The sequence below is a fragment of the Oncorhynchus clarkii genome, chromosome 11 (genome assembly GCF_045791955.1).
Source record: "Oncorhynchus clarkii lewisi isolate Uvic-CL-2024 chromosome 11, UVic_Ocla_1.0, whole genome shotgun sequence".
Taxonomy (NCBI): Eukaryota; Metazoa; Chordata; class Actinopteri; order Salmoniformes; family Salmonidae; genus Oncorhynchus; species Oncorhynchus clarkii.
In genome coordinates this window covers 14,544,382-14,555,625 of record NC_092157.1, presented here as the reverse complement: position 1 = coordinate 14,555,625, position 11,244 = coordinate 14,544,382, and the positions used below count along the sequence as shown (strand labels likewise).

Here is an 11,244-nt window from a genome sequence, read left to right as displayed (position 1 = left end):
TTTGTAGCAGTTCAAATCACCACTACCTTCACACAGCCCAGATAACTGACAGCACAAGAACAAACCCCTCCAGGACTGCACCAGTCGATCCCGAGGATCATTTCTACAGGGGCCCTCTAGTAATGGCTACAGCCAAGAGTATCCTGGCCATCAAAGTATTTGCTCTAGTTAGTCTGTGTGGCGAAGAGATGGGGACAGCCAGCTACATCAGAGTAGGACCAGAGCTAGGTAAACTTCCATTACATATGGTTCAGTGCTAAGATTATGGTTTATTCTGGGTAACAAGTAGCTTACAATAGAATGTCAAGGTAAAATTGTATTTAGTCCTTAAACAATATTTCAATGAAGCCAGAAGAACACAATGTACTATAAAAGTTTATTAACATGTATCATAATGAACAAGGCAGAATAAATAAATATCAGGGCAAAAAAATCATTTGACTTTATTTAGACATGGTCACATACCAGTTTCTTAATTGATAATCAACTGTAATTATTAAGACTAATGCCTAGATAAAGTTAAATTAAAGAGACTTGCTGGCAACAACTACTTTAACGTTCTACAATAGTTTATAATGCTGGTAATTCAGATTAATGGCTTTTCAGGAGGGTAAATCAGCAGAAGCGCGTCAGAAAAGGGATCACAATTCCAGTAAAATGGCTGAACAGGTCAAAGTGGACACCTCAAACCAGGAAGGAACTCACCATAAGACACTCATCTACTGCAGGTCCAACAAACCTACAAAATAATAAAAAAAATTAAGAAAACAAGTCTCAGTAAACATCATTTTTAGTCAGGGATTGCAGGTTCAGCTATTAAATGATCAATGATCATGCTGGTGGTTCAGTTAGTCACAGTCTCAACACCCCAATTTAGTCAGATGGGTAAACGGCAAAAGTGTGAAGTCATCACAACTCCAGTAGCAGAACAGACCCGAGGAAAACAGTTTATTAGTGATGTTTAGCCCTCAGACAAACTCACCATAGGGTTGAGATAGCTCTTCATACTCCACATACTGGGCCATCAATCTAGGATCTAAGAATAGTCTATTAGCATATCATTTGATTGTAATTAGGCAAAATATTCAAGAGATTATACTGATAGTTCAGTTCATCACATTGTCAGCACCCCAATTAAGTCTGATGGGTAAACGGCAAAATGTAGAACTCATCACAACTCCAGTTGCATGCACTTTCGCCAAAAGACGTACACATCAGGTTTGGCCCTCAGGAGGAAACTCACCACGGGGCACGATTTACTTCTTCAGAGTCTCCAGTCCACATGCTAGCCAATCAAATCTAGGAAAGAACACATGTTCAAATTAATATCATTTGATAGATGTAATGTAAAATATGTCCGAATACACTGGTAGTTCAGTTCATCACATTCTCAGCACCCCAATTAAGTCTGATGGGTAAACGGCAAAAATGAGAACTCATCACAACTCCAGTATCAACATTATCCAAAGGGAAAACAGATTTCAAACAGCCAACTCAATTGGGCTAGTTGGTTAATGTCAGTGGAGAAAAGGTATAGGCCAAGGGTCAGCAACAGGCAGCACCCCAAAAATGTACAGCACAAATTACTGGGAATTCAGATAAAAATGCATTCAATTTAGGAAATCTGAGTCTCCCCAAAAATAAAAATATGATCATGTCTCAATGTAATCAAGGTATACATTTTTATTTTTCAAATACAATGTGCTTCATTGTCAATTTGTAGTACACAAAATTATATTCCTGCCCTCCCCCGACACAATAAATAGGCCCACGGCAGAGTACAGTTGCCTGCCCCTGGGTTAGGCCTAACTCACCAAAAGACTAGATGATCCTCCTACAGCATCTTCAGCACCCTGCCAGTCCATCAAGTCTGTGGGAGAAAAACTAATTGTTATCCTCTCCAATTGAAAGATGGTGGTTTGGAAATTGTATTATCTCCTTAAAATAATGCTGATGGTTCAGTTAGTCACAGTCTCAACACCCCAATTTAGTCAGATGGGTAAACGGCAAAGTGTGAAGTCATCACAGTACCAGCAAAACAGCCGACTAGCAGAGCACAGCTTATAGTTAGGAATGGACTCACCTCGGTACCACAGTAATGCATCCAGCACCATCGATCCCTGAAAGACAACCTGTGAGGGGAGGGGGGGGACAATTAACTTTGCATCAAGAATAGTCAATCAGATCTACGACAGTATGGTCAGTGATAATACTGGTGGTTCAGTTAGTCACAATCTCAGCAATCTAATTTAGTCAGATGGGTAAACGGCAAAAATGAGAACTCATCACAACTTCAGTACTATCGGACCAGAGATGTCTTTTAAATCTTGGATCAAAATTGAACAACTCACCTTGAGTGCAACAAATAAGCCCGTATGCATGTCTGGAACCATTAATCCCCATCCAACTACAAGAAACAAAAACACATGTATGTAGAATACATCAAATCAGCTTACACAGCTGGTGGGTTTGCCAAATTAAGGTTAAATTATTTCTGAGATTCATATAGTCATGGTCTCAGCCACACCCCAATCTGGTCAGATGGAAAAAGAAAAATGACCACATTGGATCGTTAAGTGTAACGTGGGTGATCGAAAAGTGAGACCTTCTGCGTCATCAAAAATTCATCCCAAAAAATAGTACTGCCAAGTAATTGCCTTTTAGGACTGTGGAGCTATTGATTTCCATATTGCATGGATAAGCTGTACTGAAGGAATAGCCAATGCACTCAAGACTTCAATAAGACCGCCAATGAGTGATGAACTTCGGGTCATGGGGCACATGACAGCTCGGGAGCCCAGTGCACACACTACAGCCTCTGCTATGAAGGTTCAACAGCAGGTCACGACTTTTACCAAGACCTTTACTCCTTTGAAGGGCCAAAGTCGTGAATCCCAAAGAAGTCATTGTGAAGACAATTCCCAGACCACCGCGGCCTATGACCCGTTAACCCTCGTCAGAGTCGGTGGACAGCAACGTTACTAACAGGCGCCAAAATGCCAAAGGGACCATTTATCACCGGATCTGGGACAAGCAGCTGCCAGTATGATTTATTACAATACTGTGGGGACGTTTATGCCCAAATAGCCTAACACCGTTTGTCGAGTCATGACTTTCTTTGACCATGTGAAGTTATGGATCCATTCTATTCACATGACCAGACATGTTGGTAGTAGGCTCCCAAACGGCAACTTGGGTAAGTTTTCAATAACTAATTGCTTGATTTACCACCAGCCCACATGCACCGACACATTACTGCAGAACGTTAGCTGGGTGTGGTATGCGCCAATTTTGAGCATAAACGTGGGGAGATCAGTGGTTAAATACCTAGCTATGAGTACTAGTTAATGATAATAAAAATTACAATGAGATATGCCGTTCGACAGCCAGTATTCATACTTTAACAGTATGTTTTGCCTGGCCTAGCTACATTGAGGGGCCTGCAAACTCTTGCGGTCAATGAACACGTGGTCAGCGGCATGCATTGGATGTGTGGCCCTCGAGCACTGGGAGCCAGGCAGAATCGGTTCGTTTAACTAACAGCTACTAACCATGATAAGCATACAACCATACAAATTGTATTTAACAAATTATTTTGAAACCATTAAGGGCTGAAAAATCTGAATTTCTACGCCGCTAACATTGCACTGAAGTTCAAGCTAGCTAACAGGACTAACCTAAGCCAGCGTTTAAAAAAATAAATCGCACTAGTTAAAACACCGATTTGCATTATTATTAAATAAAGCCGACTAGCTAATGTTATTAGCTACCTACCGGTTGAATAAACGGGGATTTCAACAAGTATTTGTCATAAAAGTAATCTTGGTGAGAGCGCACGTAGACTCCATGCGTCCTCCTCCGTTCTTCTTCCAGAGAGAGAGAGAAAAGGACTTCCAGTTTGTCTTTATTGACATGCGCAGTCTGAGCTTACGTCACACAGGCACTAAACCTTGGGACTTCCCATGTCTGACGTTTCCCGGTTGAAATTGAACGGGTTTAGATTTAGGAAAAGTAGAAAGTAAGGTTAGGGTTACGGTATGGACGCCCCAAGGATCCCAGATAGTAACCCTACCAAAATCACACTACACCAAAGATTGTCTATTATAGTGACATAGTTATAGTTAAGTGACCGGCGAGATCAGGTGGGACCAATGAAAGGGCAGATAGGTGTGTGACCAACAGAATAGGACTCATCTTTGTATCTGTGCCATCATAGCGTCTGTGACAGCATGGGCAGTGACATTTACACTATCTCCATTTTCTTCTTCTTCATTGGCTGATTGCTCCCAACTCATAGCAATCCCCACCCAGTTGACTACTTTAAAATGGTGGAAGCCCTCAATGGCAATGTCCATGCTAAAACTGGTTATATCCGTGATGAGTCCTCAATTTATCTCTAAGACAACAGACATAACTCCAATACCTGCGTCCACTTATATCAGTGCATTCATAACAACCTAACCATTTCCAAACTTCTATTCCATCAAATAATTCTCACATAGCAAATGACCAATGAAATGTTTTGTTGAATCATTTTGACGCTCAGTGACTTCCAGAAATTCCTCACTTCGTGAACAGATTTGGGTAGAGTAAAACCCATCACTTAGCCTCTTCCTCTCTGAATACACCCAGTTTCATCAAGAGAGACAGTTTTTTTAGTTATTCTTTTCAATTATTAGGCTAAGTCTCCAATTTGCACATTTCAACAATGTAACGGTGTCTGAAGACATAAAAGTGGACTTTCTAAATTGATCTCGGTCAATTCGATTTCAACTTCATAATGCCCGAATTATCTCAAAAGTGGCCTATAGTCACACTATAAAACACACTATTGTATTATGAATAGGCTTAATGCCAATAAAGATACATTCCATGTATGTGCCTTGCATAATTATGGCCATGACATGAAAAAAAAATGTTTTATGAGGAGTGTGTTTTGGTTGCAAAATTGTGCATTTGTGTAAAATACATAACAGGTCTAATAAAAACCACCAAAGCATGATTATCAAGAAGCTTTCTAAGACATAACTATTATGTAAAGTATATTTAACTACACTGAACAAAAATATAAATGCAAAATGCAACAGTTTCAAAGTCAATTTAAATAAGTTCATTTGGCCTTAATCTATGGATTTCACATGACTAGGCAGGGGAGCAGCCATGGGTGGGCCTTGGAGGGCATAGGCCCACCCACTTGGCAGCCAGGCCCACCTACTTGGGACGATCCCGCAGGTGAAGAAGCCGGATGTGGAGGTCCTGGGCTGGCGTGATTACACGTGGTCTGCGGTTGTGAGGCCGGTTTGACGTACTGACAAATTCTCGAAAACGATGTTGGCGGCAGCTTATGGCAGATAAATTAACATTCAGTTATTTGGCAACAACTCTGGTGGACAAAACTGCACATTTTAGAGTGGCCTTTTATTGTCCTCAGTACAAGGTGCACCTGTGTAATGATCATGCTGTTTAATCAGCTTCTTGATATGCCACACATATCAGGTGGTTTGATTAATTTGGCAAAGGAGAAATGCTCATTAACAGGGATGTAAACAAATGTGTGCACAAAATTTAAGATTTTTGTGTGTATGTGCCACGACTCCTACCGAAGGTGGCTCCCCTTCCTGTTCGGGTGGCGCTCGGCGGTCATCGTCACTGGCCTACTAGCTGCCACGGATCCTTTTCCCCCTTTCTGTTCATTGGTTTCACCTGTTTTGTGTGTAGGCTGATTAGTCGGGCTATGTAAACCAGTAGGCCCGCCTGCTCTTTGTGCGGGATTGTTTGTGTTGCTTGTGTGCACGTTGGAGGTTAACGTGGTTGCCGAGCGTGGGTTTTTCTCTGGACTGTTTTAGTCCCCGTGTTTGGGGCATTTGTTTTGTGTGCGCCCTGTGTTTCGTGGGGTGGCTGATGTTCGCCGTCTGTGCATTAAATAGCACTACCCTGAACTCTCTGCTTCCTGCGCCTAACTTCGCACCCACTACACCCAGATCGTTACAGTATGGAACATTTCTGAGATGTTTTAATTCAACTCTTGAAACATGGGACCAACACTTTACATGTGGCGTTTCAATTTTTTTTTCCTCCAGTGTAATATATTTATCTGAGTCAGCACATGCATGCAAAAAAAAGTCATATTGCCAAAGAATGTTTGCTCATAATTCCTTTTTAGGCAAATAATAAAATGGAATCCCTCTTGATTGTTAAAAGATATAGCTTGTCTTCAATGAGATAACATGTTTATTCACTTACAACTAATACATCTCAGTAAACGTATTTACAACCTACGGAGTGGGAGACATGTCATTCTTTTTATTTCTCAAGCCATTATCAACAAACACATAAACAACCATTCCCGTAAGAAAGAAGGGGAGATGAAGAGGCTCCTACCATTGTTGAGATTCTGACAGACCACTTCACATGACAGATGTTAAGTTATTCACACATGCATTTAGTGCAAATGTTTTAACTGAAAGTGCATAGCCAACAAGTCAAGCCCGAAAGATCATTACCCAACACATGGAATTTAAAATAAAAGTATACACGGTAATACCTCCAACAAGTACATAACTGTAGAAAACAGAGCAGAGCAAGGCCAAAATAACAACAGAGAAACACTATTTAGGCTTTCTCAAATGTTATATACATACATCCCATAATATATTAATTTACAATGTGTTTCCTACAATTGAAAGAGTTGACTGTCTCGTGACTGCTCCCTTTACATGATATGAAACGTCAAAAGCAGATACTTCAATTGTTTGATGAATAAAAATGATAATGTCAGGCGACGAACCACGGTCTGCTATTCATTTCAAAAGTCCTCATGGGTGGATTCTGCTGAAAGAGTCTTCATAATTAATGGTCGTCTGAATGAGAAGTTCCTTATGCAATGGAAAGATTTATGTCCTTGAGGTTGACGATGATTCACCTCGATTTTCTGTCTGTTTTGAATTGTTCAGAAACTGACCGCTGGCTCCGACGTATAACCTGGATCGCATCGGCCACTTCTGTTGAGATAAAAAGAGAACAACACATCCTCTAGTGAGTGCAGTTGACTAATTTCAATGCACCTGAAATGAGAAATTGTGTAAGATATTGCTTTAAATATTTAATTGAACATCATTTATGGTGCAAATTGGTGCTTTCAATAACCAATAATAACAATTCCGCTCTATATCATTTAATTAATAATTCATCATACGATGAAGCCTATTCGTGTTAAAGATCTGTGTGATATAAAAAGTGGTGCATTATTAAATGCATTTTATGCCTGCATGATTGACCATCTCATGTTCATGATTAGGGTATCATCACATATGCCTTAGACCAGAGTTATCTTATGCTCGATTTTAATGTTAATTTAATGTAAATTATGATTATTGTTGTTATTATTAGCCTACTATTTTTATAATATCATGATTTTTTATTCCATTATGTGGTATATCGAATAGAGCTGAAAATACAATTATCGCACCACAACACAATTATTACACACAGAAACACTTTGTCAGGTTAGTTTCAAATGTCATTTCGAAATCAATTAAAAATCTAAATGTAATGGCCGGGTCTACTTACTTTCACAGGGTGCAGGTAACCATCACCTTTCAGCGAGCGTAAGGCCTCTGTTTGTCTAGTGCTATCTCCCTCATCCATCCCTTCCTCTTGCAAGGTCTGAGTCAGATGGGCAATGTACGTGGTGGCCAAAATCAACACGTCGAGCTTGGACAGTTTGGTGTCCGGTGGCACCGACGGCAGAGTCCTCTGTAACTCCAGGAACGCGCTTCTCAGGGTCTGCACTCGACTCCTCTCCCGCGCTGCGTTGGTTGCTGCCGGCCGTCCTCTGCCACAGAGCCCACCGGCCTGGACCACCCTGGAGAGCTGCAGGGCCTCTGGACGCCGACTGTCGGTGGTCAGCATGTCAGGACTGGGGCTGGGGCTAGATGTGGGACTCTCATCCATAACTGTCACTGGGCCATTTCCACTATCCATGCGGATCGTCTGTCTTCCAACCATAGGGAGCACGTATTAACCTGACGGGTAACAAATGTCTTGTTGATGAATGTACATTTCCAGATGTCTAATTCCTAAACAAACTGAAAACACCAAGATTGAAAGAAAACAAGTTATCTGTATTTAATTTTTTTGAATAAATCTTAGATTTGCCTACAAAAAAATATAACGTTAATGTAGGCCTATTCACCAGTAGATTAGTGTGCGTAAATGCATTATATCTGTAACAGGCCACGTAGGTTGCTGAAAATAAATAAAGGCATACAAAATCTTCATCCTTGCCTTGAAATGTGTTTGCATTTTGAACTTGTGTATGACTAAACATTCCATTAAATATTCATGTGTTTAGAAAAAGATTAGTGGAACGTCTGTATTGAAACAAATTATGTATCCAATTGTGCCTATTGGTCAATTTACATTACACATATAAAGCATTCATTAGGCTACATTTTCACTATCAACATGGCATAACAACATTGCAAAATGATTGTGATGAATTTGTATCATCGCATTTAATTGTTCCTTCATTATTGCAATAAAACGGAAAAAATAATCATATTGAGGCCAACGTGTGCTTAACCTAAGAAGGCTGCGTTCCCAAGTTCAATTTGACATAAGAATGCGAATTTTATCATAAATAGCACTATTACAGTATATGTGGCAATTTAATCATTATTTGGTGTGATGCAGACTAATGTAAATCGTTACCAATTATTGTGCATGTTCCATCATTGGCCTAGTTTCACAGCGTAACTTAATATGTTTACATAACCGACTCTGCTTGATGATGATGCTGATATCAAGAAATCAAAACACCCTCTGAAACAAAATAATATTACTTTGAAGGTATTCCAAGCCATGACGTCAATGAAAATATGGAGAGCTTACCTTCAAATGTACCCAACAGCTTTGTCTTGAGTAACGACATCAAGGCAATGCGAAGAGAATCTATAGTGCACCACAGACTCCACTGCTGCTCCAATACGAGATGGAGAAAAGTTGTCGTGCCGCTCCAAGTCCGGATAATCTTTATAAAGAGGCGCGGTCGTGGAAGAAGGTGCGCAGTGGGGATGTCCACGTACGTAGCGCTCACCTGAGGAGCCTCTAATTTATTGCATACACAAAGAGCTGACAACTTTTTCACTCCAGAGTAATTAATCACAAGCCCTTAAGACTCCCTGCCAGTGGGAGAGACTTACTGCTCTTTTCCCTTTCGCAACATGTTTCTGTCGAAGGGGAGAGTGGAGAGACCTCTTTTCAACGCCGGAGACGTTTTTCTTCTAGCAAACTAATTTTGGGGGACGGTACTTCTCCCAAAACCATGTATTTTTGTCATAGCCTTTGGTCACATCAATAAAGAGGGGACATCTGTGTTATTAACATCATATGGGTAATGAACTGATTATATGCCTTAGCCTACCTGCCTTCCTACCCAAGTGCTCTGTCATTGCTTCCCACTAGGCTACAAGAGGCCTATATCAGGTACCTGCCCAAATAAACAGTCCCTAATATTTTGGTACTAATACTTGCTGCAGACTCAAATGGTTGCAACAGACCATGATGACAAGAAGACTAGGGTTAAGGTGATATGCAAAATTGACTAATTTCCAGGGTGCCTTGAGTTGCAGGTCACGAAATAGTATAATTTCCATTAAATAGCTAATAAATAAACTCTAAACAGTGCAATCAACAGGCATGTATGGGGAAATATTTGCGAGACTCATAAATTAATCACTCTGATTTCCAGGGTCAGAAAACGGAGATGTCGGCAAATTAATTAATGGAATTATTCATAACATGCATATCCTCAGACTGTTCTTAATAAAAAATGTTTTTGTAAGGATGGAGTAACAGTATTGCTCCGGGCCACTAATTATGAGGTAAAGCAAAGAGGGTTAAGTAAGCTTCGTTCCTTAATTACCCCACATCTTTCAGGGGTTACTCCGACATGTCTTTAAAAACACATTCAGACGCTCGGGGGTGAATTTAGACAGGGGATAACCAAAGCAATTTTACTCCTCTCTCAGCGAGTATTATTTCCACATTATGAGGGAGTGACTGCAAGGAGTGACATTAGGCTATCACGCTTTTTTGTCAAATAATATGATGCTCTGCAATGACTATTTTGTTTTAAAAAAAACAAAAAAAGAAGAAGGTTCTTGTTCCAATTAAAACCTTCACCATTTATTCTACAATAATAATTTATGACAATGCTGGGCAATTAAGTGCATATCTGACATCATTATGCACCGTCGGTGTCCCCCAAAACATGTCATTAATACAGCAGGGGGAAAAAGACAAACTACACTATCAAGGACACAGATAGCGGTTATACTCAAATGATTCTTTTTTAAAGTTTTTTAATTTGTATAAAACACAAATTCAGATTGGATTTGCGGTGTGGACTTATTTGACATAGAGTTCTGGGATATAACTTCCAAATTGGTGAAAATGGTATTTGTAAAAATCCAACAAAGCCATTTGTATGAAGTGAGTTGTACTTCCCAGCATGGACACACCCAAACGGCATTCAGTCATTTCATAAATAAACACATCAGATCTTACACTCTAAAATCCAGGTATTGTAAAATTCTTATCAAGTCCACTCAGGTACACAAAACAAACATCAAACAGGCAAAGGCTAAAAAAACATAGATATAATATCAGACACTGTTTTTATAGGGCAGCTATTGTTCTGTCATAATATTTTAAGAAGACTTCAAAGGTAGTACATATATTATGACCATAAAGTGCCTCTACTGCAGTCCATCAGTCCCTGACAGTGACAGACCATAGTGTAGACTCTTTCGTATTGAGTGTGTCAGGGGTCAGGTCCACCCCTGATGTGTGGTGATAGCAGTGGGAGGTTATGTGCAGTGCTTGACTTGGACTGGAATGGGTGCCGGTAATCATTTTGGGTCCCGGGAACTGTTTATATTTAGTTGCAGAAGTTCCACAATAGTTTCTAGTTAATATTCTATAAGAGATGCAGGAGCTCAATCAGTAGAACATTTTAGGTGCTGGTACTCAGCTCTAGTGAGCTCCTGCCCAAGTCAAGCACTGGCTATGTGTTATGTGTAAGGTAAAGTTTAGGCGTGAGAGGGTCACCAGAGTGTATATTATGGGTGTGTGTGTGTGTGAGAGGGTCACCAGAGTGTATGTTAGAGGGTCACCAGAGTGTATATTATGTGTGTGTGTGTGTTAGAGGGTCACCAGAGTGTATGTGAGAGGGTCACCAGA

At 40.3% G+C, this 11,244-nt stretch overlaps 1 protein-coding gene and 1 long non-coding RNA gene across 2 annotated transcripts; both read right to left on the bottom strand.

Annotated features, from left to right (window-relative positions):
• Positions 1–364: 364 nt before the first annotated feature.
• Positions 365–3,861, bottom strand: LOC139420625 (uncharacterized). The gene is made up of 7 exons (XR_011635518.1): positions 3,775–3,861; positions 2,352–2,407; positions 2,084–2,120; positions 1,815–1,870; positions 1,244–1,299; positions 983–1,029; positions 365–739 (listed from the first exon to the last, which is right to left on the bottom strand). It is a non-coding gene; the product is annotated as an uncharacterized lncRNA (long non-coding RNA).
• Positions 3,862–6,893: 3,032 nt separating this feature from the next.
• LOC139420624 (transcription factor 24-like) lies at positions 6,894–8,007 on the bottom strand. Its single transcript, XM_071170825.1, has 2 exons — positions 7,570–8,007; positions 6,894–7,001 (listed from the first exon to the last, which is right to left on the bottom strand). Exons 1-2 carry the CDS (start codon positions 8,005–8,007, stop codon positions 6,894–6,896), a joined length of 546 nt encoding a protein of 181 aa, XP_071026926.1.
• Positions 8,008–11,244: the final 3,237 nt, after the last annotated feature.

Coding starts and splice junctions, on each gene's coding strand:
- LOC139420624 (XM_071170825.1), bottom strand. CDS start 8,007: ATGGTTGGAAGACAGACGATCCGCATGGATAGTGGAAATGGCCCAGTG. Junction 7,002..7,569: donor GTTACCTGCACCCTGTGAAA/GTAAGTAGACCC, acceptor TTATCTCAACAG/AAGTGGCCGATGCGATCCAG.